Here is a 26474-nt window from a genome sequence, read left to right on the forward strand (position 1 = left end):
TGCTCAGCATGCAGATTGAATAATCATGGTGAAAGGATACAACCCTGACACACACCTTTCTTGACTTTAAACTGCAGAGTATCCCCTTGTTCTGTTCAAATGACTGACTCTTGGTCTATGTACAGGTTCCTCAAGAGCACAATTAAGTATTCTGGAATTCCTGTTCTTCCCAATGTTATCTATAATTTGATATGATCCACAAAGTCAAATGTCTTTGCATAGTCAGTAGAACACCAGTAAATATCTTTCTGGTATACTTTGTTTTCTAGGATATCATTCAGCCAATGATATCCTTTGTTCCATGTCTTCTTCTAAATCTGACTTGAATTTCTGGCAGTTCCTTGTCCATGTACTGCTGCAACTGTTTTTGAACTATCTTAGCAAAATTTTACTTGCGAGTGATAGTAATGATATTGTTTGATAATTTCTGCATTCTGTTGGATCGCCTTTCTTTGGAATGGGCACTAATATGGATCTCTTCCAGCTGGTTGGCCAGGAAGTTGTCTTCCAAATTTCTTGGCATAGATGAGTGAGCACTTCCAACATTGCATCTGTTTGCCGAAACATTTCAGTTGGTATTCCATCAATTCCTGGAGCCTTGTTTTTCACTAATGCCTTCAGTGCAGCTTGAATTTCTTCCTTCAGTACCATCAGTTCTTGATCATATGCTACCTCCTGAATTAGGTGAACATCGACCAATTCTTTTTGGTACAGTGACTCTTGTGTATTCCTTCTATCTTCTTTTGATGCCTCCTGTGTTGTTTAGTATTTTCCCCATAGAATCCTTCAATATTGCAACTCAAGGCTTGAGTTTTTTTCTTCAGTTCTTTCAGCTTGAGAAATGCTAAGCATGTTCTTCCCTTTTAGTTTTCTAACTCCAGTTCTTTGCACATTTCATTATAATACTTTACTTTCTTTTCTCAAACTGCCCTTTGAAATCTTCTGTTTAGCTCTTTTATGTGATCATGTCTTCCATTCATTCGCTTTAGCTACTCTATGTTCAAGAGCAAATTTCAGAGTCTCTTCTGACACCCATTTTGTTCTTTTCTTTCTTTCCTGTTTTCTTTAATGATCTTTTGCTTTCTTCATGTATGGTGTCCTTAATGTCATTCCACAACTCGTCTGGTCTTCCATCATCAGTGTTCAATGCGTCAATCTATTCTTGAGATGTTCTCCAAATTCAAGTGGGATATACTCAAGGTCATAGTTTGGCTCTCATGGATTTGTTTTAATTTTCTTCACTTTCAACTTGAACTTGTATATGAGAAATTGATGGTCTATTCCCTCGTTGGCCCCTGGCCTTGTTTTGACTGATGATATTGAACTTCTCCATCATTTCTTTCCACAGATGTAGTCGATTTGATTCCTGTGTATTCCATCCAGTGACATCCATGTGTAGAGTCACCATTTATGTTGTTGAAAAAGGTATTCGCAACAAATAAGTCATTGGTCTTGCAAAACTCTATTATGTGATCTCCACCATCATTCTATCACCAAGGCCATATTTTCCAACTACCAATTCTTCTTCATTTCCAACCTTGCATGCCAATTCAAAGTAATTATCAGTGCATCTTCGTTGCACATTTGATCAATTTCAGACCGTAGAAGTTGGTAAAAATCTTCAATGTCTTCATGTTTGGCATTAGTGGTTGCTGTATAAATTTGAATAATAGTCATTTTAACTGGTCCTTCTTTTTTTTTTTTCTTGTAGGCATGTGGATATTATCCTATCACTGACAGTGTTGTACTTCAGGATAGATATTGAAATGTTCTCTTTGACAATGAATGCTATACCATTTCTCTTCAATTTGTTATTCCCAGCATAGTAGACCATATGATTGTCCTATTCAAAATGGCACTACCAGCCCATCTCAGCTCACTAATGCCTAGGATGTCTGTCTTCAAGTGTTCCATTTCATTTTTGACAACTTCTAATTTTCCTAGATTCATACTTCGTACATTCCATGTTCCAATTATTAATGGATGTTTGCTGCTGTTTCTTCTCATTTTGAGTCATGCCACATCAGCAATGAAGGTCCTGAAAGCTAGACTCCATCCACATCATTAAGGTTGACTCTACTTTGAGCAGGCAGCTCTTCCCCAGTCATATTTTGAGTGCTTTCCAACCTGAGGGGCTCATCTTCTGGCACTATTATCAGACAATGTTCTGCTACTATTCATAAGGTTTTCACTGGCAATTTTTTTAGAAGTAGGCTATCAGGTCCTTCTTCCTAGTCTGTCTTTGTCTGGAAGCTCCGCTGAAACCTGTCTACCATAGGTTTTTGGTAACTGAAATACCAGCGGCATAGCTTCCAGCATCACAGCAACATACAAGCCTCACGGTATGACAAACTGACAGACAAGCGGTTGACACATATCCTAGGGGTGGTAATTTAATAACCATTTTATATTATTTAATAATCATTCTGAAAACTAATCAAGTTTATCACTTACTTGATCCAGATACATGCCAGTCTTTACATTCTCTGATGGCAATGTCATTATCTAAACTTATTTTAATTCTTCCACTATGGGCCTTGTTGTCAAATGTTATCTGTAAAGAACAGAAAATAGATAAAAATATCTATTGTTTTTTAAGCCAAGATTCTTCTATGTGTTAACTAAAAAGCAATCCTTTCATGGGGACCCATAAACCCGTTGCCATTCAAATTGATTCAGACTCATAGTGACCCTTTTGGACAGAGTAGAACTGCACTATAGGGCCTCCAAGGGGCTGCTGGTGGATTTGAACTGCCAACCTATTATTTAGAAGCTGAGCTCTTAACCATTGCACTACCAGGGCTCCTTCAAGGTGACAGGAGACCCAAATTCTCATCCCCAACCTGTTACTAACTCTGTTCAAGCTTGAGAAGTTCCCTTTATCTCTCTGTGCAATAAGAGGGTTAAACTTTATCTTCTATAGTGACCTTTCCATCTCTAAAGACTCATGTTTCTTAAAATAGTATTCAAGCCCTGGAATAACTTATAAAATAGGAGTACTTTCCCCTCCTTACCATGCTAGCTACCTCTAGATGCCCTTCTGATATGAGCTAGAGCTGGCACAACTGTTCTTTTCCCCAACTCCTAGCAGGACCTCAGTTGGGGATGGATGTTTAATAGTACTGTAATGCAGATGTGCATTATTTCAGTCTTGAGACATTTCAGATGGAGCTTTTTTGACTCTCATTCTGGGTTTAGAGTTCTTAGTCGCTCTAGCACCACGTGAATTACAAAAGACATTGATAACGGGGAGTCAAAGCCATGTCTAGCTTTGAGGATAAACATTTGAGGACCTCAGGAAGGCTATTCTGTTTCTACATCAGGCACCAAGCAGGACAAAGCTACTCCAGAACACCTTCCATCGTCCTTCTGCTGTTCTCTCCCCCTACTCCCCCTCGCCTTTCCCCGTGCAAGGACAGAGAAGGCAAGGCCATAAAATCAGTCCATTTTTTTTCTGCCTCCTCGCTCAGGTTCTGAAGCAAAGCACACTCAGCATCCTATAAAGCCTGATTACTGAACAACAAAGTATTCAAATCTTTAATATTATTGTGTCTTTTAAGGAACTGTTCTGAACATCAAATGCATGCCCCACTCCATATTAAAACCCAGTGCTGTCGAGTCGATTCCGACTCATAGCGACCCTATAGGACAGAGTAGAACTGTCCCATAGAGTTTCCAAGGAGCACCTGGTGGATTCGAACTGCCCACCCTTTGGTTAGCAGCCATAGCACTTAACCACTATGCCGCCATATTATTTACTCCAAAATACATAATTTTGGGTTACCAAATCAGTAAATTCTGTCAAAAGATCATTAGCTCAGGCAAAGATATATACATTTGCAAGTGTCTAATATAATTACCAATTTGTTATTATACAAACTTTAACACTAAGTTACCTAAAGTGGTCATAAAGAATAAGCTGAAAGAAAGGAGAATTAAACTGAAACACCAGAAAAAACCCAGGCCTCATAGTCTGTAAAATTTAAATCTCCAAATCACTATTAGTATAATTCATTTGTTCGAGAAATGTTTGAGCACTGAATATATTTTTTTTACTGTTCTAGGTGTTGGGAATATGACAGTGACACATCTGTCCCCATGGAGCATAAGTGATCCTAGGCAAAAAGGAAGATCCTTTTATGGCCATGAATTTTTTACTCTTGCTCTACTTCTCTGAGTCCAAATTCAAATCTTCCATTATTAATTGGGAATTACCCCACTACCACCATCTACTTCACAAGGTCTTGGATAGAACAAATCGAAAGTGATGAAGCAATACTTTGTGAACTGAAGCACATTACAATTATGACTACAATATCCACATGACAGGATCTAGTGAGATGGATGAAAAACTGACACTTGAACCAATTAAGTAATTTGCCTAAAGTTACATAGCTACTAACTGGCGAACTGACTCAAATATACATTTGTCTGATTCCAAAGCCCATGTATTTTATATCAGGTTTATTCTACTCCAGTTGATGTTTATCTATGACAGTGAAGTTGCACTAATGGCCTTCATTATTAAATCACCTTGTAGGATATAAGCTCTACAATTCTATGAGATCCACTGCTAAATTCACGATGCGGAGGAATAGCTTGAGATGAGCCTATAATAAGGTTGAAAACAAAACAAACTGAATGTAGCTAGCAGGTCAGGTTGCTTTTACCACTGTATTGAGTCATCTGAAAGGGTCTAGATTTCACAAGTGTTCCATTTATTCATTCAACAAATATTTGAGTCACCTACTGTGTTCTTTGAGGGACGAAAAGATTAATAAAGTGGATCCTGCCTTTAAGGAGCTTCCAATCTAGAATAATTGATATGTACTTAGAAGATTCTAAAATAAAAGAGAGTGGTAGGCCCACAAAAAAAAAAAAAAAAGAGAGAGAGAAAGAAAGGAATGGAAAAGAAGAAAGAACTGGGAGTTCAGAACACAGAATGCATTTCTAACTGAAGAACCCCAAAAGGGTCCATGAAGGAGTGAGCAATTGAGCTAAGCTTTGAAGGATTATAAAAACTCCAAAAAGCTTTCTAAAAGTTGAGAGAAAATAAGAAAAGATATGAGGCTATAGATGATAGCTCAATTTTTAAAAATCAAGTAATACTGATAATTCATAATCTGCTGATATTAGGATCAAAATTTGTAACCAAATTTAAAATAATTTTATAGTTTCAGTGCTTTTTCATATTAAATGTCAGGAATAGTTATTAGATTATACTATCTTCTGAAAAATTTTTAACTTCAGTTTCTAAAAACTTGATTTTTCACAGCGAATTAGTTAAGTTTCATGGGCATAGTTTTCATACAAAGTACTGTTAAAGAGGTAATAGAAGTCTCAGTAATATAAAGGCAAGGTGTATCAAATGCTGTCCTGCTTATGACCAAACAGCATTGGGTTACTGACTGTGATCCTCTTGAGTTGATGACTTCACATAAGAGCCATTTTGTCCTCTTAAAAAAAATAAATAAATAACCAAACCCGTTGCTGTTGAGTCAATTCTAACTCATAGCGACCCTATAGGACAGAGTAGAACTGTTCCATAGGGTTTCCAAGGAGCGCCTGGCATATTCCAACTTCTGATCCTTTGTTTAGCAGCCATAGCTCTTAACCACTATGCCACCAGGGTTTCCAAGGAGAAGAGTGGTGCAGCAGAAGCATGCTGGGCCCATAACCCAGAGGTTGATGGATCGAAACTATACTCTGCTATTTTAATTTTTTTGTCCTCTCTAGAGAACATTAATAGCTCCATTTTTGACTAGAATATAAAGAGTATAGAAGTGATAGGTTGATCTGGAAGGGGAGAAACAAGGAAAGCACTATGAGTGATGTCCAAAGCTCAGCAAAAAGAACCCTTGGCAATAACCTTCAGCAAAGAGAAACAGACTGCAAAGAACCAAGCATACACAACCTATAACCCTCTGTTTCTTTCGTATTTGAATACCTGCTCTGTGTTAGGTACTGTTGTTGGTACTGGAGACACAGCAGTGAACGAGACAAGTTCTCTGCCCTCTTAGAACTTACACTGAGGTCCAAGAGATAGATAATAATAAACAAGTTATTATAACAAAATAGAGTTAGCTGCACCAATGTTTCCCCTGAGCACGCGCAAGTGAAAACATCCTATATAATTCATCATATGTTAACATAAGCATATGAAATATATAATTAGATAAAACAATTTTTACCGAGACTAGAACCAAACTCATCTTAGCCCACACTTACAGTTAGAGTAAAGTCGTAACAGTCGGGGAGCTCGTGGTGACGAACTGTCTGCAGATTAATGGCCTTCAGTTTAAATTGAAGCTCCACTGTTAGGAGTCTAGAAAACAGAGGAGACTTCAGTACAGCTGAAAGTCACACACAAACAAGTTACACTCCCACCGGCTTCCCTCACCTGTGGAAGTCTAGCGTTAAGTTGAGTTTATTTTCTTCTCGTGTTCCAACGTGAAAAGGCTCATCTGGCTCTACAAAGAAGCACTCTGACATAGAAAGGGGGGAAAACAAACAAACATGATATAGTACATAAAAGAAATAAATAAAACTGCATTTTGAAGAGATAATACACTTTAAGACAAGATATTTAAATTCTAATATTTTTCTAAATAAGATTTTAAAAGCTAGACATCGATACCATTTGGTTACAGAGACTCATTTGTTTTTCAGACAAAAGTGACTACAATATTTACGAAGTGGATGGGGGTAGAAAAAGATCGTTAGAATGGCATAGAATGTATCTTCCTTCCCATCTTTTAAAGCCTACATAAGCTTTGAGTCTCCCCTTCCGTCCTTTGTATCCTAAGTATTTGAAATACCTGCAGTGCCCAAGACAAGATGTGCTAAGTAGTTTAAAGAATCTAATATTTTAAAATATTATGCATTGACAATTTTTCCTCAATAAGCACTTTTAAAAAAAGGAAGCCAGTACCTTAGAAGATTTCACTTTAGTCCTTTACCATTTCTCTCAAAAAAAGGTACCAGTGCCTATTGTCAAAAGTATCCAGATACATATTTTTGAACTGAATGTTCTAAGCTAATGTTTAAGGTAAAAATTACAAATTAGGACTTTGTTAATAAGAAACACTTTTGAACAAGCTGTGCTATTCTAAGTTCCAGTTCTCATTTCCTCCTCAATCCACCCCCAAAGATACTGAAGAGGTAAGTGCTATTTGGTGGAGAGAACTTTATACGCATTAAGAATTTGCAGGCAAAAGTCTATTTAACTGGCTTATCCAGCATGACAGGCAGTAGAATGTAGTGGCTGAGAGCATAGACTCTGGAGCTAGATGGGCTGGGCCAAATTCCAGTTCTACCTCTTACTACCTCCACCTCGAGCAGATCACTTAACACGCTGAGCCACACTTTAACCTTCTATAAAATGCAGATAATAATAAAGCTTGTCTTGTTGGGTCTTTGTGAGGCTTCATGAGTTAAAGAGCTCAGAAGAGTGCCTGGCATGTAACTCTCACGTAGTTCTTACTATGCTCCAATAAAACCAAATCAGTGTTTTTAGAGATAAAATTACTAATCTTATGTATAAATCAAGGAGCTAAAAAGTGAAGTTCTGAGTTACAGAAGAACATCACCAGTTTCAATTTCTGGATCAATGTCAAAGGTGTCATTTCCAGGACAGATGGTTCCTTGTTTGTAGAAGCGCTGACAGATTGCCATGGCAGATTGCTCGGTACCTTTATTCTCATAAGCATGATTCCCAACTGAGATGTTGCGCAGCTGCAAGTACTTCAAGCAAAAAGAGAAACAAAGAATGGGAACACCAGCCAGGGCAGAAGTGAAGCTGTAATTCCCCTCCCCTCCCCTCCCCCCCTCCCCTCCCCTCCCCCCCTCCCCTCCCCACCTTTGAAATGGACAGCTTCTCACCTCCCCTCTGCATGGAGACACCCACGCCGATATGCACAGGGTGAGAGACATGCTACTGTGCACCAAGAGGGCACAGTCAGGTGGGAGCACCTATATACTTGATCATGTGTCAATACAAGTACAAAGAAACCTGTGAGAGCTGGAACTCGACAGAACTGTCTTGTTTTTTCTGTGTCCCACAAGTTTTCCTCCTTGGACAGGGTGCAGTCTTACCACTTTTCTATCGTTATTAGTTGAAAATACTTGAGTTTTCCTTTTTTTAACAGGTTGCTGCCTTACAGAGGTTCCAGCTTTCGCAGGTTTTACTATGAAATCTGTTGTTGTTAGTTGCCGTTGGGTCAATTCTGACTCATGTGTGCAGAGTAGAACTGTGTTCCATAGGATTTTCAAGGCTGTGACCCTTCAGAAACAGATTGCCAGGACTGTCTTCCAAGGCTTCTCTGGGTGAGTTCAAACCACCAACCTTTCAGCTAGTAGTTGACCACTTAACTGTTTGTGCCACCCAGGAACTCCTACGTGAAACATATAACTAGATAAAACAATTTTTATCCAGACTAGAGCCAAATTCAGACTAGCCTACACTTAGAGCAAGTGCCCTCTCTGCAGAAGGCAGGGAGGATTGGCAATGAGAGTTCTGGGATCAAGTCTCATTTCTGTGACCTTGGACAAGTCACAAACTCTGAACTTCAGGTTCCATATCTGTAACATTAAGGGCTTAAACCACATAATCTCTGAGGTCCTTTCTTACTTCTAAAAAATTATGTCCAGGGACTGACTTATACTCTTAGTGGGATGGACATACAGCTAAATAATTCTACTAAAAGATCCATTGTGAAACATGCTAGGATAGATGAAGGAATTTCCACCCCGGGCCTATGGGATGGATTTTGAGCTGGTCAAGGTTACCAATGAGCAATATGTTACCAAATCTGACAGTTCTCAGTCCTCATGTAACTTAACTGATCTGTGGTATTTGATGCAAGTGATCACTTCCACCTACGTGGAATATATTCTTCACCCGCTTCTGGGACACAGGCTGTACCTTACACTCTCCTTTGCTGGAACATCCTTCTCTTGCCAACCTCTACATTTTGGAATGCTCTTGGATTCAGTTCTCTACCTCTTTATTCATATTCTCTCCAGAGGTGACCTCAACCAGTACCATGACATTAGACACCATCTCTATACTGACGACTCTCAAATATTTATGTCCAGCTCTGACCTCTCCACAGAATTCCATACCTGGGTAGCCATCCGCCTACATGATTCCTCTTGGGTGTTTAAGAGGAATCTCAAACTAAATGTGCAAATAAAAACATCATCTTCCACAATAATCTTCTGCTTAATAAATGGTTCAATAAAGTCTCAGGTGATTAGGCCAAAAACTTAGGAATGATCTTTGATTTGTCTCCTTTCATACTCCATTTCCAATGCAACAGAAAATCATGCATTTCTTTCAAATTGTATCCTGAATCTGATTACTTCTCATCACCTTCACTGCAAATCACCCTAGTCCAAACCACCATCATCTCTCACCAGTATAAATTAGGCCTCTCAGCTGGTCTCTGGGCATCCAATCCACCTCTCACTACAGTCTAGTCTCCATAGAGAAGCCACAGGGTTGTTATGAGGAGTAAGTGAATAAATGTCTGTAAAGTCATGAGAACAGGGATGCCCAAAACATGAACCTGTCTCAAGACTCTTGTTCTTAGTGTTCCTTCTCCCTGAAAGGCCCTTCCTTGAGCTAGCCCTAGGCTGCCTCCCCACATTTTCATCTGCTCTCTGCTCACATGTTACCTTATCAGAGAGGCCTTCCTGACAACTTCCAGTCATTCACTCTGCTTGCTTTAGCCTCCCCACTCCTCTGCAGTACTTACAACAAACTGACAAATTACATACTTATTTACTGCGTATATCTTCCTATTGGAATATGACCTCCTTGAGGTCAGACACTTTTTCTACTTGTTCACTATAGTATGCCTACACTAAAAACTGTACCTGACACATCCCAAACCAAAACCTAAACTCACTGCTGTTGAGTCGATTCCAACTCATTGTGATCCCATAGGGTTTCCAAGGCTGTAAATCTCTACAGAAGTAGGCTACCACATCTTTCTCCGGTGGGGCCACTGGTGGTTTTGAACCCCCAACCTTTTGGTTAGCAGTCAGTTGCTTTTAACCACTGCACCACCAGGGCTCCTTACCTGATGCATAAAAGTTACAAAATAAATATTGGAATGAATAAATGTTACATACGAGAAAACCAGAAAGAATTATAGTCAAGCCTATTTCAACTCACAATGACCCCATGTGTATCAGAGTAGAACTCTGCTCCATAGGGTTTTCAATGGATGATTTTTTTAGAAGCAGACCACCAGGCCTTTCTTCCATAGTGCCTCTGGGTGAACTCAAAACTCCACAAGGTCACCATGAGTTGGAATTGACTCAACAGTAACTGGAATAAATGTTAATCTTTGCTAATGTATAGTACAGTCTCTCCCCTAATGAAAGCCTGCCAGTGGCTACCCATCTCACTCAAAATAAAATTTGAAACTCCTTTCGATGGCCTAAAAACTCCTGAGAGACCTGGCCCTTCCCCTCCCTTACATACCAGCCATACTGGCCTCCTTCACAGTTTCTCAAACACACCAAACATTTTCTAGTCTCAGGGCCTATCCTGTTGCTACTCCTTCAGCCTGGAATATTCTTTCCCCCTCCCCAGACTTCAGGTCCTCAGAGTGGTTTTTTCTGACCACACAGAGGCTGCTGTAATGTCTGATGCTGCTTGATTTTTTTCTTTGTAGCACTCATCACTATCCAAAAATCAAATGATTTTGGTTAAATATGTTTAAAATCCATCTACCCTACTAGAATGTAAGCTCCACAAGGCAGGGAATCGATCATGTCTACTGCTCTAACCCAGTTCTTACAGCAATTTTTGGCACACAGTAGAAGCTCAAATATTTGTCAAATTAATTGGTGAGGTGAAAATTATAATGCAATAGTAGCTCTTCAGTTACTAGAGCTAACCGCACAGTGGGATGGTAAACTACTAAGATAAGATACACAGCTTTCTGTTGGCATTGGGAGTGGGAAAATTAGCCAGAAATCGACGGTAGTAGATGTAAATTGCATAATTTGTTAAATAGAATTGTTGTTGTTGGTAGCCATTGAGTCGGTTCTAACACATAGCGACCCCATGTGACAGAGTAGAACTGACAGTTAAAACCCATTGGGTTTTCTTGGCTGTAACTTCAACAGCACTGGGTTTTTTTTTTTAGCCTTTACAGAAGCAGATTGCCAACTCTCTGCTGCTGGGTAGGTTCTAAATGCCAACCTTTTGGTTAGTAGCTGAGTGCTTAACCATGGCCCCATCAGGGCTCCTTCAAATAGAATTATGTCCTGTAATTTGCAAGAGGGGGAAAGAGTATAATGCTGGAGATACTCATTTCGAAATTTTTGTTTTCCATTCAAGGAAATAAGTGCATTAAATCTCTAAAGCTACTATAAGCCCAACTGGTAGTATTATATTTGGGGGAGGGGAGTATAGGTAAGAGGTAAACAGTCCATTAAATGAAAAAGAAGATAAAATATACAGCATATGACAAGGAGGCACCAAGTAGACCAGCGTGCCTGGAACACGGGGTGTATAGGGAGGTAAAGCTGGAGAGGTAACCAGAAGACATGAAGTACAGAGTCACGTCTGTGATGCGTCCTGCAGCCCTTCCAAGTGCCTTTACATGGAAGGTAACCCCATAGCAAGTACCTAAAGATTTGAGCCTTCTGACCACAGAAACTTGTATGGCTTAAACCTTTCACGATCTTAAAATGCAGCAGATCTAAGACTCAGAGCTGCACGTATCTGCTAGTAGTATAAGCTACACTTCAGCCACAGACTTCCTTGCTCTCTTAACAAGGCTTTTCTTTTGGAGTTCTGAGCACCTGGCCAGACCTGGACGGCCTGGGGCAACTGGCAGGGCCGTGTTCAGCTAACAGACAGCCTTGGAGCCCATGTCAGAGGATTCTGGGATAAAGCTGTAGTATGGGATTATGGTTGGAAGGTGGCTGACCTGTGGGATTGGTGGGGGAGACAGTACGGGAGCACTTCAATGGCTCTGCCTCTGGGGCTTTAATCAGTCCCTCTTGGCTCTGCAGCTCCACTTTGAGAGGATGAGAATTTCTCATGCAGACTAATGGGCCCCAAGTAATTCTTCAGGTGACAATATAAAAATACATTAAAGGTCTTTACCTGCGTGATGTGGTCCAAAACTAAAGCAGATTAAAACTGATGGTTCTTGGTTACAGACTGCCTGTTTATGGTCCTTCTGTGATTACCTAATCCTAACAAAATAATGAGCCCTTTGAGCTCATTAAATCATTCACAAACATCTTAGTCCCACTACATCTCTGCCTTTGCAGAGTAAATACACCACATGCTGTGATGCTGAACACTGTGTGTTCATATATACAAGCCACGAGGAGCATCATACAAGCAGATCTGTGATTTTAGGTGAATTATTTAGGAAGCAGCCAAGAGGTGGCTGGACAGATGGGTGGGCAAGAAGGGAAGCCAACCAGAAACTGGAATTTATAGACTATGTTTGAGCTGGTAGAGCGAACGCTTCAAAGAAGACTGTGAGGCTTCTAAACCTAAGCATCTGACCAGAAAGAGAAACAGGTTTGGAGAGCAGGTGGAAAAGAACACAAATCTGCTTTGGGCAGGGTGGCTTGAGAGGCTTGTGAGGCATCTAGCAGGCAGCAGAGTGAGCAACAGTTGAGGAGACACCTCATGCTGCTGGTAGATGAGCCTGTGTGGTAGATGAAGTTTCTGCAGGAAAAGGGCAAACATTTGAGGACTGCCCAAATTTAAGGAGCAGATTAAAGGAAAAGAGTCAGTAAAAGTGACCCAAAAATGATTGAAGAAATAAGAGGAAAGCCAGGATACAGTCAAAAACAAAATAACTAGGCTTTTGACATTCAGATAAATAAGCACATATAATAAACAGTGATGCTGTTGCTATATATACTCAAACGAACTGAAAGCAGGAACGTAAACAAAAACATGACATCAATGTTCATTGCAGCACTATACGCAAGAGCCAAAAGGCAGAAACAACCTAAATGCCCATCGACAGAGGAATGGATGCACAAAATGTGGTACATACACACACAATGGAATATTACTCAGCCATAAAGAGAAACGAAGTCCTGATACAGGCTACAACATGGATGACCCTTAAATACATTATGGTAAGTGAAATAAGTCAGACTCAAAAGGACAAATACTGTACGGTCCCACTTATGTGAAAAAAGGCAAATGTATAGAGACTAAAGGTTATTAGTGGTTCCCAGGAGAGGGGGAGGGGGAAAGAGGGAATCATGGCTCAGGGGCACTGAATTTCTATTAATGGTAGTGGAATACTCTGGAAAGGGTAGTGGTAGTGGTTGTACAACATGATGAATATAATCAATGTCACTGAATTGTACATATAAAAGCAGTTAAACTGCCAAATATACTGTTATATATATTTTTATCACAATTAAAAAAAAAGTGATGGTGTTATAATCACAATGTTGGATCAGGATGAGTTCTGGAGATGATCCAGTTAGATGACATCTTGGGGTTAAACTCTTCAGAATAACTAGTTAGTTGTCCAAATACCTTTAAGGGCTGAGATGGCTCTGCTCTACACATTAGTTCCCTTCGATGTCTATCGACTATTGAGATATTTCCTTGCAGCAAGCAAAGATTCTTTATTATGAGTCCACGCTCTGCCTGTTCAGTTCTCTAGAAGCATGTAGAATAACTGATTTCATTGACCACAAAACCCTACTTAATCATGAAAATTGTGATCAAGGTATTTTTTATCTTCAGCTAAAAGTACCTGATAGTGCTTGGAAAACAGTGAGGAATCACTGCTCAAGGTAAACCGCCCCAATTAGTATTACCTACTTATATGCTGTTTTTTTTTTTTTTTTTTTTTACTTATATGCCAGGATAAGGAAGCTGCATACATTTCATGAAGAACATAGAAATCGGACAAACACCATGGCCTGAATGCCAAAAACTATACTTTGAAGACTGGCTTTAGGCCTAATAATAAAAGTAAAGATATATAAGGAACTTAATGGACTGTTTACTTCTTACCTTTACTCCCCCCACCCTTCATAAAAAGAAAACAAAACAAAAAAATTAAACCCTACCAATTTGGCTCAGAATAACTTTAGAGAAATTGAACAGGCTTAAAGTACAGGTTTGGAAGCTTGAGAAAGTACTGTTTATAACAAAATGCTGATTAAAACTCAGAATAGGAATTTGACTTGCCTGTATAAAAACCAATCTCACTTTTTTGGGCAGTTAGTCAATGTTACAATAAAATCATTGTCAGCTATGACATAAAGGCCTTACTTAGTTTTAAAATGAGTTTTCAGGTCTTGGTTGCTATATACACTCTACAAAGTTAATACTCTCATTACTTGTTAAAGCCCCAGAAAGGAACTTAATGACTACTTACAATCAGGGTCATGGTTTCTGATTTTAAATCTTTCAGGTTCCTCTGCCAACCCCTAGCTCTGATGCTTTTAATTAAGTTTTCAAAGTTTCTGTCTCAAAAGCTTTTCTCAGTTTCTAGTTTTGTGCAAGCTTTTTGTCAATACTTTAAAAAAATTTTTTAAAGGTTTTATGCATAAGTCATTTGCATGTCAGTTACTATTATGCATATTGCTAATTTTATGTGCCTTGGTATGTACTATTATGTACCTTGCATTGTCCCCTGTTTGTTCTTTCTCAGAAGTAAAGAATTCGCAGTCCTGATTTACCTGATTCACTGCAAAGATGATCTGATCGTACACATCTCTTTGTGTGTATACTGCGTAAGTGTCGTCCATTCGGTCCATATATCCTTTCAGGAAGAGGTGTTTGAATGCTATAGTGTTTTCTTCCTTGAAAGCTACCACCATCTGGTTACTTAGCCCAAATAAGACCAGCTTAAAAGAAAGGAAAAATAAGAGGGTAAAAAAACAGTGAAGCAAAGGATCTCCATAAATAATGACTAATTTATCTATTAAAGATTCAACGTGTAATTAATCCTGAGTACAGTTGGTACAAATTAAACTTCTGGCAGTTATGAATCGGTATGTCCTTAAAGATAAGGTAAGCTTCTAGTATTAAAATTTTTAAAAATAGCTGCACATTTTCAACATTTACTTTAATGTATCATCTTACTTAAGATACAGCCCCCACCTTCAAAAGCACATCATTTAGCTGTTTAGGGACTCAGAAAAGCAAGATCGCTTTAGCTAAATAGACAGGAAGGGTTCCTTAAGGAAAGAGGAATGATATAAACCCTGAAGAATGTATATGAACAGGAGATAATTAAGGAACACAGGGGGAAGGCTAAGAGGGCCAAGTGGAATTTAGCACTTTGGGAGAACATCAAGGACACCAACAAAATCCATTAGAAAAACAGTTTAAGAAAAAAAAATAGCCGTTTAAAAAGTGGGAGCAGATGGTGCACGGGCCTGGATGGCAAGGAGGAGAGTTTAATGGAAGAACATCGAGAAAGGTTTTGAAATACGTGGATAATACACTGTAAGAAATATCATTGATAAGTCCAAGACCTATGATCAAACTACATTCCTAGGTTTAATTACCAAAACTGTAATGATAAGGCCCAAAATAGCAAATACCCTTTCAACTAATTTCTGAACTCAATATATTAACATATCATATCCTTAATATTCATGCAGGATTGACTCCAAAGTTTTACATGAAATTCAGTTGTTCACACACAAAACAGTTGTTTAACCTCAGTGCTGTGAAATTAACATAAGCCCTTTCAATCATACCTAAAAAGTTATTTTACTCTAAGTTTCTCACCTTCTCTCCCAAACCACCTCTCTCTCACACACACACATGCACTGTAAGCTTAGAAAGTACACTCGAACTTAAATCCCAGAATGAGGAGGCATGTATTTGATATAGAAAGAGGGTAAAATATACTATACCAGGAACTTTCCTCATAACTATTTCAAAAGATAGATCCTAATATACCCGTTTTACAGGTGAGTATGAAAAGGCTCATAGAAGTCAAAAAAAATTTTTTTAAGTCACATCACTAGAAATTTGACTTAGGTCAAAATTTGAACCTAAGTCTGAGAGACTAAATCCAAGCTCTATTTGCCCCACCGTGTGACACAAAGTGATCCAACCAGGGCCTGGTCAGGAAAAATATAGAGAGTAGACAAATCTTTCCCCATCTCAGCTCCCCTCATGATGGATGGCCTGTGCTCCACGTATGCCATTGTCTCTACCTGTGTTTGAAGAGCCTCTTTAAGCTAAGTGTCCTCATTTAAACTCCAATAAAATGATAGCTTGACAGTCCAGAGATTTTTCATCGGTTGAAGCCAATGACCAAACAGCCTTCAAAGAATTCCCAAAGATGTTCTTAATCAGGTCATTCAAAAACACAAGTAGCTTCTACATGCCAGGCACTGAGCTGGGTGCTGAGGACATAGCAAGAAGCAATGGTCTCTGCCCTCAAGGGCCTAGTTGGAGACAGGAGTGACATTGGCACACAGAGAACTGCTGTAATTCAGAGACTGAGCCAGGAAAAGGGAGCCCATTTCTGTGGACGTCTTCCATTTGCTGTTGCAGACACAAAATCTCCAACTTAACAGAAAAACCACCTTCTTCTCCCTCAAAAGTTTGAGCCTGTCACAACACCATCACCCTCATTTGCTCCATTATAAAGTTGCTTTTATGTAGTATTTGTTTGACTGTTTAGATCTGCATGAAGGCAACATCACAATGAAGAAATCCTCAGTTCCTTTTAAAAACCTATATGCTTTTTACGTGCTTATTACTAACAGGCAGGCTTAACACCTTAAACTGTTAGCCAATTTTCCTCTTAACCACACTAGGAAACACAATTTTACCTCCCTAAAAGATCAAGGTGTGATTAAGTGCATGTGTTTTTGAAGGTTTGAATCTCGGTTCTACTCTTCCAGTTTCCAGTGTTGCCATCTGGAAAATGGGAATACCACTACCTACCTAAGATTTACTTAAAAACTGAACATGATGATGCCTGAAAAATGTTTAGCCCAGTACCCAGTACGCAGATACTGAAGTGGTCTCTATTGTTGTTAAAGCCAAAAATATTCACGTTCAACTGACACAGGTGTTTTCTCTTTATGAGAAACAAGAGATAAACTTTTCATTATATATAAGAGAGGTATTTTAGTTTGAAGAAAAATTGTGACTATCATTTCCTTGGCTTCTCTAAACATCTTTATGTGAAACTATATTTTGTGATTATTACACATACTGGTGTGTTTTATATATATACTGTAGAAGATGGAGAAAATATTGAAGTGTTAAGGATTTCATTTTACTTGAATCCACATTCAATGCCCATGCAAGCAGCAGTCAAGAAATCAAACGACATATTGCATTGTGCAAATTTGCTGCAAAATACCTCAGTGAAGGGTTAGAAAGCAAAGATGTCACTTTGAGGACTAAGGTGCGCCTGACCCAAGCTGTGGTATTTTCAATCTCCTCACATGCATGGGAAAGCTGGACAATGAATAAGGAAGACCAGAGAAGAATTAATATCTTTGAATTATGGTGTTGGTGAAGAACATTGAATATACATACCATGGACTGCCAGAAAAATTAACAAATCTGTCTTGGAAGAAGCACAGCCAGAATGCTCCTTAGAAGCAAGGATAGCAAGACTTCTTCTCACATACTTTGGACATGTTATCAGGAGGGACCATTCCCTGGAGAAGGCCATCATACTTGGTGAAATACAGCGTAAGTGAAAAAGAGGAAGGCTCTCAATGAGACAGACTGACACGGTGGCTACAACAAAGGGCTCAAACATAGCAATGATTATGAGGATGGTGCAGGACCGGGCAGTATTTCGTTCTGTTGTACACAGAGTCACTATGAGTTGGAACCAACTCAATGGCACCTAACAACAACAAATATATATATACATACATATATATATATATATATACATATATATATATATATATATATAATACAGTCCTGGTGGCACAGTGGTAAAGAGCTTGGCTGCTATCAAAAGTTGGCAGTTCAAATTCACTAGCCACTCCTTGGAAACCTTATGGGGCAGTTCTACGCTGTCCTGTAGGGTTCCTATGAGTTAGAATCAACTTGATGGCAACAAGTTTGGTTTGGTTTTTTGGTGTGTATATATAGACACCAGTATATACAAGAATCACAAAACATGGTTTCCGAAAAGATGTTTAGCGAAGCCAAGGAAATAATATTCAAAATTTCCTTTTGAACTAAAATGAAGTCCCCTATTTCACGAATGCCATACTTTTTCTTAGCTAACTCCACATTCTTCCTCTGTCATGACTCCCATGATCATGGTGCTGTGAGAATCCAAGCATTTACCTGTAACAGAAACCTCTGAAGTCTCTGAAGAGAAAAAGATTCCCAGGAAACTAGGAAGGAAAAGAAAGTCCTCTGTATGACCGATGGCTAGTTCACATAGCTGACTTAGAAAACTTCAAATAAACCTCTTGATTGGAAGCAAAATATCAAAATTTCTTTCCCTGAAAACAAATTAGATTATGTGTCTAAAATTATAACTTTGTGAGTGATGAAAAGAAAAAAAAACTGGTGAAGAGCAAATGATGTTCGTACATCTACTTCGTCGTTAAAAGAGGCCTTTATCAATCTCATGATCAGAGATCCTCACCTGGATAGTCACCATTATAATTTTTAGAATTTGTATGGCGAGTTTCCATGGTTTTCTACCTCGAGCCCAGAACTTCTCACAAGGATTCATGAAAAAAAATTTGAGTTTCCGCCTCATCTGGTCTTCTAACAGAAGCTCCTCAGAGACAGAAGTATGCTGGTTAAAACTGCAGCGATTTTCCTCTTCGTGAGAGTTGCAGCCACTTAAAACTATCTCAGGATTTACCATCTCTAGAGAGGGATAAAAACAGTTTCCATTCAGCGAGTAAAGGCACAAGTCCATATTCTTTGCTATTGCAGGATACTTGAGAAGTCCCAAACAAAAGATTTGGTTTCAAATAAACACCATTGTTCTAAACTGCATTTTAGAAGTTTACAGAATAAATTAGAAAGTAAGACGTCATTTTCCTGTTTGTTTCTGTTACCAAGTGAATCTTCACTGAAGTGAGAATTACCAAATTCAAGGGCTGCTATTAGTAAAATACATGTATGTGTGCATTTACATATATAGCATGTTTTCGTTTTTGCCTTTTTTTTTTTTTTTACCTGATTCAGTAACAGATTTAGTTAGAACAAGCTTTGTTGACCTGAGGGCCTGGGCAAGAGCTTCAAAGGGTCGGTGGACTCTGAAATTACATGCAAAATTTTACGGATATGTGGATACGGACGTTTTTCCTGGGAAAGACTGAAGCTTTCCTCAGATTATCAAATAAAAAAAAAGGTTTAAAACCACTGAGGTAGTCAGGTATGGTGCTTTGAGAACTAAAGTGCATCTGAACCAAGCCGTGGTATTTTCTATTGCCTCATACGCATGCAAAAGCTGGGCAATGAGTAAGGAAGATGCATTTAAATTAGGAGGTTGGTGAAGAATACTGAATATACCATGGACCACCAGAAGAATGAACAAATCTGTCTTGGAAGAAGTACAGCCAGAATGCTCCTTAGAAGCAAGAATGGTGAGACTTCGTCTCATGTATTTTGGACATTTTATCAGGAGGGACCAGTCCCTGGAGAAGGACATCATGCTTGGTAAAGCAGAGGGTCAGCAAAAAAGATGAGTTGACTACGACAGTGGATGGATGGCTGCAACAATGGGCTCAAACATAGCAGTGATTGTGAGGATGGCACAGGACTGGGCAGCGTTTTGTTCTGTTGTATATATGGTCGCTATGAGTCAGAATCGACACCACCACACCTAATGACAACTGGTGTGATGCACAGAACCAAGATCTGATTTGGTTTCTAATCCTGGTTCTACTCCTTGACACGTGTGTGTCCTTCAGCAAGTCACTTAGCCTATTTGAGCCTCAGTATTCTCATCTACAAAATGGGAATACAACACTTACCCTCACAAGATTGTAGAGAGGATTAAAAGAAAAATACAAATGAAGCCCTTTCACAGGGTCTGGCACTAAGGAGGCAACCCCACTCACTCTAAGCCCCCAGCAGACAGAGCAACTACCTGAACAACCTAGGTGACTCACAGGGGCAATGCAAACCTCCCACGACTTACAGCAACTGTTCTACAAAGGAGAATGAAGTCCAAATCCTAGCGAGCCAAATCACTTGTATTTGCTTTTTATTAAAGGACTTATATCTCTTTAGTACATTTTACTTTCCAAAGTACTTCTGATCTATTATTTCATTTGTCCCTTTGAAGAGGGTAGAGCTGGTTTTATTATGAAGTTTTTCAACATTTACAAAGACGTCATTCCAGACACTGGGACCATGTCTTGAATTCTCCCTCACACTAATGCAGATAATATGGAATCTGTTCAAAAATAAAATACCCCAAACCACCAGGGAGAAGAGTCCTTTCATACTGAAAGAAAATACGTTTGATATTTTTACAATAATTTGTATTCAGAGATGAAGGGGAAATTTTTTAAACCTATATATTCATACAGTGTCTGACAAGTCACTGCTTAGGTGCCACACTACTTTCCAAATCTAGAATCCTACTTTTGATTCAGATTCAAACATTCTTTGCAAACCCAATGTCTCCAAGCAATAAATAGTGACTATTAAAACTGTGGAAAAAGCTTTTAAATTTTTGATTAATGAAATTAATAAGGATATTGCTTAGTGAATAAAATATAAGACATATTTTCTATACACCACATTCAGTTCCTACAAAATAAAGTAATTATGATAGGAATTCATTAAAGTGTGGCTTCCCGTGTGTGTGCTAAAATGCTTGTCAATGTTATGAATACAGTAACTCTTAGGTAAAAACATAAAGGAGAGAAAAAAGTTATGCAACCCTAAAGATTTTCACTCATTTTATTGTCTTTTTCAAAAAGGTATGACATTTTAACCAGCATTTAAAGACACTTTATCTATGGGACTTAAAATGAAAACTAGCATGTATAATTAACATAATAAGGAAGCAGTTAATAATGAGGAGGCCCTTAACACAAGTTGGTGAATTACAGCTTTGTGGTCACATTAAGTCCTTTTCCATTTTGATAGAGTGAAAATTAAATTTTAAACAAGCTAGCCACACACCGTGTAACACACCGTGTAATATTAACCCACAGGAACAAAGAAAATGAGCCAACCACCATTAATTTATTCAGCACGTCCTACCAAGTTGTCCCGGAAGCAACACATTTCATTTAGTACCACTAATCGCTAAATTTGCTGCAGACGTTAGCTTTACCACGATGCTAACCACCTTTCCGAACGTGCACTTTAATAAAAACTCAAACTGTCCAGACCCCTAGCTGTTTCAGGAGTTTTCGCCAACACCCTTTCACACTCACCTGGCAGTGCCGGCGCCGAACATGCTGTTTCAGTTTAAGAGGACAATCAGGAGAGTCTATCTGAGGTATTTGGCATGGTCTTAGAGCCGACACGTTAACACAGAGGTTACTTATTTGTAGCAGTTAGAGTCTTAATTGGATTCAGCGGCAGAAAATTAGAGAAGCCAGGGAATACGTGTAAATGGTAAAAGCCTCACAGAGATAAAATAAGGCAACCTCGTTTCTTCCGAAGCTCAAAACTTCAGTCTATTTTCTTTCTTCTTTGTCGCTTAAACAAAAGTTCAAACTGACTCTGTTAGGCTGGTATTTCGTGTGGGAGCTGAGGCTACAGCGATTATTCAGAAAGGTATGCCTGCAACACCCGCCCCTTCATCCCCAGGCACTGCCCCAGCCCTTTGTTGTTGTTAGCTGCTGTCCAGTTGATTCTGACTCATGGTGACCCCATATGTGCAGAGTAGAACTGCTCCAAATGGTTTTCAAGGCTGTGACCTTCCGGAAGCAGAGCACCAGGCCTTTCTTCCAAGGCGCCTCTGGTGGGTTTGAACAGCCAAGCTTTGGGTTAGCTGTTATTAGGTGCTATCGAGTCGTTTACGACTCATAACAACCTTCTAGGACAGAGGAGAATGGCCCCATAGTGTCCAAGGTGCGGTTGGTGGGTTTGAACTGCCAACCTTTTGGTTAGCAGCCCAGCTCTTAACCACTATGCCACCAGGGTTAATAGTCCGCGCTTAATCGCTTACGCCACCCAGGGCCCACCCAGGACTGGCTGGAGGCTGGTTTCAATCAGCCCAAGTCCGAGTTCAGAGTGGCCAGCAGAGCAACTTCCAAAACAGCTCCCCCTTCTTCCCCCAGCAGGAACCCAGATGGCCACCCCGCCACAGTCCCAGTGCAGACTCTGGATTAGGGGTGGCTTCTTGCTAAAAAAAAAAAAAAAAAAATTTTTTTTTTCTTGCTTTCGGACTCTCGCCTCAGAGTCCCGGTGGGAGGCAGCCCACCCAGCAGCTTCAGTCGGTGACAGGGGCGCGCCGGTCGAGCACTGCCTCTTTCCACCCAGCCCCGGGGGAAGCCCCCGGCCGGCGCGCACCCACACTGACCTTTGGCCGGCGGCTGAGCCGGGGCTGTGTCGAAAACCTGCATCTCGCACCCTGCTTCCACCTGACTCCCCTGCATGGCAACGAAGTCTGCGGACCCCGACCCTCCTGCTTTGTATCATCGACGGCTCGCAACATCGCTGTCCCTCCCTGCGCGCCCCGGGCGCCGTTCCCACGACACCTGATGCCTCCCGGCGGTGCCCAGCCCTACTCGGGTCGCTTCGGCTCACCTGCGGCCCCGGAGCGCGGAGAGGGCGCAGGTCGGGGGCACCAGAGCGAACCGCGGAAGCAGAGTTAGCTGGGGAGGTGTCAGGTCTTCTCAACAGCTGGGGGACACGACATTTCAGCGCGCGCTCTAGCAGTCTCTGAGGTTCCAGCTCAGCCCCAGAGGCCAACTTGACCCAGCTGCTGCCAATCGCCGCCGATGGCATCCTCCCACCGTCTTCGCCTTTAACTGGTGACCCTCCTTTCCATTTCTGTTTCCCTTCCACGCCCTTTCTGGGGCCGCCTTTCGGGAGAGCAGGTGGGGCGAGGAGGCGGTCCGAATGAAGTCGGTGCTGTCCCTGTTTTCTGGGCACGCCTCACTGCATCACGCCCCTGACACTCCCAATAAACAGCCCATTTAACACTACTCGACAAAGTGGAGGCTGCAGCGATTATGACTAGTTGCTCAGGAGAGACAAGGCTAGTCCTGCCTCAGTCCCTCGGCGCCAGGAGGTGCAAGGGCTTAGGCTCGGGCTTCAGACTTGCCAAGGGGCCACCGCCTTGTGGCCTATGCCCCTAGAGGCCAAGTTCTCTCAGGTGGCTGTGCGGATTAAACGCGATAATGGATGTGAAATGCCTGGCTCCCAGCAACTGCTCAGTCCTCTCTTGCAGCCTTTCATTCTGATTTTTGCATATAAGGTGAAATATTGAAGTCTAAGACTGTTTTCAAGCCTTCAGCCTTGTACCCTTTCTAAGCAAACAAACAAAAATCCAAACCAGTTGCTATGAATCAGTTCTGACTTGTGGGGAACTCATCTGTGCAGAGGACAACTGTGTTCCATTGGTTTTTCAAGGTTGTGACCTTTCCAAAGCAGGTTGCCAGGCCTTTCTTCCCAGGCACCTCTGGGTAGGTTCAAGTAGTCATGCGTTTTTACCAAGAAGGGACTCCCGTAGCATCTCTAAGCATTGTAATATCAGAGAATTTCTGTGAAATTAGTGAACTGTCGAATAGAGTCTTTTCTAGATTGGGTGCTGGGACAGAAAGTGCCTTGGAAAAGTTCTTAGAAAAAAAAAATGTTTGTGAGTAGAAATATCCACAGGTCTCAGGACAGTAACCTTCTTCTTAATGCATTCTTTTTAAAAATTAAACCTTAGTTTATTCCTTATCAGGAGTGAATCCAAAACTTTTATTAGTTTTAATTACAACCATTTGGGGCTTGCTTGTTTTAATTAATTTATTAGTAGTGGTATTTTGGCCATGAGTTGGTTTGTAAAGGCCAAAAAATTTCCATAACAGGGTATTCCTGAAAGTACGTCAAGAGCCATGAGACCTTCTAAAAAACCTTTTTCAAATCCTAAACCCAGTTCGTATGAATAATGTATAAATGGAAATATCTTTCTTTGCAAAGGGGTACAAGAAATTTATGACGTTCTCATTAACCTGAATTCCAAGTGCTGTGAACAAGGTAGATACCCAAGAGGATATAATTGGCACACTGAATTCTCAAGTGCAATTTGGAAAACATGATTGAATCTCTAATGCCCTTGTGCCTCTGCTTGATTTAACACTCCTTACTGTAACAGTGAAGTCGCCATGACGGTGGCATTTGAAATGCTTGATTGTTCAGAAACAATCTGAATTTTAAAGAGGTTTGCAGGAATAAATAATGGCTTTCACTTAACCCTAGTTAGGGTTAAGAAGACTGGTGGATTGAAAAAGCCAGGTGTTAGAACCCTGCAGATGGAGTCCAAATTTCCTGTGCCATTGACTCTGTGGCCTGGGGGCAGTTAGTTAACCACTCTACTTCCCCATTTCCTTCTATGTGTGATCTGTCTAATGAAAGAAATTGTGAATTTAAATTGATAGGATGCATGTAAAGCAACCATTACTATGCCTAGCATAAGTTATACGCTTGTAAATATTAATTCCTTTTCATTTTTGGAGCTAAAAATTTATTTTGGTAGATGGAATATCCATTCATATGAAACTTTGAGTTATTGTATTTCTTTATTTAGATACCCATACATAGACAATGGAGCTTGCTTAAAAAAAAAAAAAGTGTCACATTTGATGTTGTTAGTTGTCGTCAAGGTGATTCTGACTCATGGTGACGCCATGCGTGAAGAGTAGAACTGCTCCATAGGGTTTTCAAAGCTGTGACCTTTTGGAAGCAGATTACCAGCCTTTGGGGTTATAGTTGAGGGTGTAACCATTTGATACACACCAAAAATACATTTTGAAGCATGATAATAAAATTAATTTTACTTTTATTATGAACTACCACTCAGCTTGAGGATGAGACCATTACCAATAAGCATTGCAACTACTTACGTGCTTCTCTTTTATCTCAGACCCTGACTCTGCCCTCTTACCCTCTACCCGCAACTGCTATCCTGATTTTGGTATCAGTCCCTAGTGTTCTTTTTTTAGTATTTAATTGTGTATATGTATTTCTCTAAACAGTATATTGCTTAGTTTTGCCTTTTTTTTTTTTTACTTCTATAAAATGACAACAAATTGTATGTAACCTTCTTCAACTTGCTTTTTAAATTTAACATTCCTTATATTGTTGTTTGGCGCCATCAAGTCAGCCCTGACTCATAGCCACCCTGTGTACAACAGAACAAAGCACTCTCTGGTCCTGTGCCACCCTCACAATCATTGTTATGCTTGAGCCCATTGTTGCAGCCACTGTGTCAATCCATCTCATTGAGGGTCTTTCTCTTTTTCACTGACCCTCTACTTTACCTGTCCTTCTCCAGGGACTGATTCCTCCTGATAACATGTCCAAAATACGTGAGATGTAGTCTCTCCATCCTTGTTTCTAAGAAGCATTCTGGTTGTCCTTCTTCCAAGACAGATTTGTTAGTTCTTTTGGCAGTGCATGGTATATTTAATATTCTTCGCCAACACTGCAATTCAAAGGCATCAATTCTTCTTTGGTCTTCCTTATTCATTGTCCAGCTTTGTGGCAATTGAAAACAGCACAGCTTGGGTTAAGCACATCTTAGCCTTCAAGGTGACATCTTTGCTTTCCAACATTTTAAAGAGGTCTTTTCAGCAGATTTTCCCAATGCAACGCGTCCTTGGATTTCTTGACTGCTGCTTCCATAGGTGTTGACTCTGGATGCAACTAAAATGAAATCCCCAACAACTTCAATCTTTTCCCCGTTCATCATGGTGTTGCTTATTGGTCCAGTTGTGAGGATTTTTCTTTATGTTGAGGTATATTCCATACTAAAGGCTGTGATATTAGATCTTCATCAGTAAGTGCTTCAAGTCCTCTTCACATTCAGCAAGCAAGGTTGTGTCATCTGCCTAATGCAGGTTGTTACTGAGCCTTCCTCCAATCCTGATACCCACTTCTTCATATAGCCCCACTTCTCGTATTATTTGCTCAGTATACAGATTGAATAATTATAGTGAAAGGATACAACCCTGACACACACTTTTCCTGACTTTAAATCACACAGTATCTCCTTGTTCTGTTTGAATGACTGCCTCTTGATCTATGTCAGTTTCCTCATGAGCACAATTAAGTGTCCTGGAATTCCCATTCTACACAATGTTATCCATAATTTGTTATGATCCACACAGTCAAATGCCTTTACATAGTCAATAAAACACAGGTAAACATTTTTCTGGTATTCTCTGCTTTCAGCCAGGATCCATCTTACATCAGCAACGATATCCCTGGTTCCACGTCCTCTTCTGAATCTGGCTTGAATTTCTGGGAGTTCCCTGTCGATGTACTGCTGCAGCTTCTTTCAAATGATCTTCAGAAAAACTTTACTTGT

General features: G+C 40.1%; 1 protein-coding gene and 1 long non-coding RNA gene across 12 annotated transcripts in view; one reads left to right on the forward strand and one right to left on the reverse strand.

Annotated features, from left to right (window-relative positions):
* The window catches only part of LOC111750988 (uncharacterized), a 38087-nt gene extending 30309 nt beyond the window's left edge, over positions 1-7778 (forward strand). For 4 of the 7 annotated variants that reach the window (XR_010321423.1, XR_010321427.1, XR_010321428.1 and 1 more), the window contains one exon: positions 4065-7778. This is a non-coding gene — a long non-coding RNA (uncharacterized LOC111750988). The remainder of the gene's footprint in view (positions 1-4064) is intronic. The other 3 variants (XR_010321425.1, XR_010321429.1, XR_010321424.1) reach the window with 2 other exon arrangements.
* MCOLN3 (mucolipin TRP cation channel 3) overlaps positions 1-23082 on the reverse strand; it is a 38082-nt gene extending 15000 nt beyond the window's left edge. Inside the window, exons 1-8 of one of the 5 annotated variants that reach the window (XM_064282178.1) lie at positions 22703-22798; positions 21382-21649; positions 18618-18847; positions 14701-14868; positions 7590-7743; positions 6401-6485; positions 6229-6325; positions 2455-2554 (exon numbers count right to left, since the gene is read on the reverse strand). In XM_064282178.1, coding sequence (XP_064138248.1) covers positions 2455-2554; positions 6229-6325; positions 6401-6485; positions 7590-7743; positions 14701-14868; positions 18618-18845 — 832 coding nt within the window. In that variant the 5' untranslated portion in view covers positions 18846-18847; positions 21382-21649; positions 22703-22798. Of the gene's footprint in view, positions 1-2454; positions 2555-6228; positions 6326-6400; positions 6486-7589; positions 7744-14700; positions 14869-18617; positions 19134-21381; positions 21650-22702 lie in introns of those variants that run through there. The other 4 variants (XM_064282177.1, XM_064282179.1, XM_064282180.1 and 1 more) reach the window with 4 other exon arrangements.
* Positions 23083-26474: the final 3392 nt, after the last annotated feature.

Source organism: Loxodonta africana, chromosome 3, assembly GCF_030014295.1.
Source record: "Loxodonta africana isolate mLoxAfr1 chromosome 3, mLoxAfr1.hap2, whole genome shotgun sequence".
NCBI classification, from domain to species: Eukaryota; Metazoa; Chordata; class Mammalia; order Proboscidea; family Elephantidae; genus Loxodonta; species Loxodonta africana.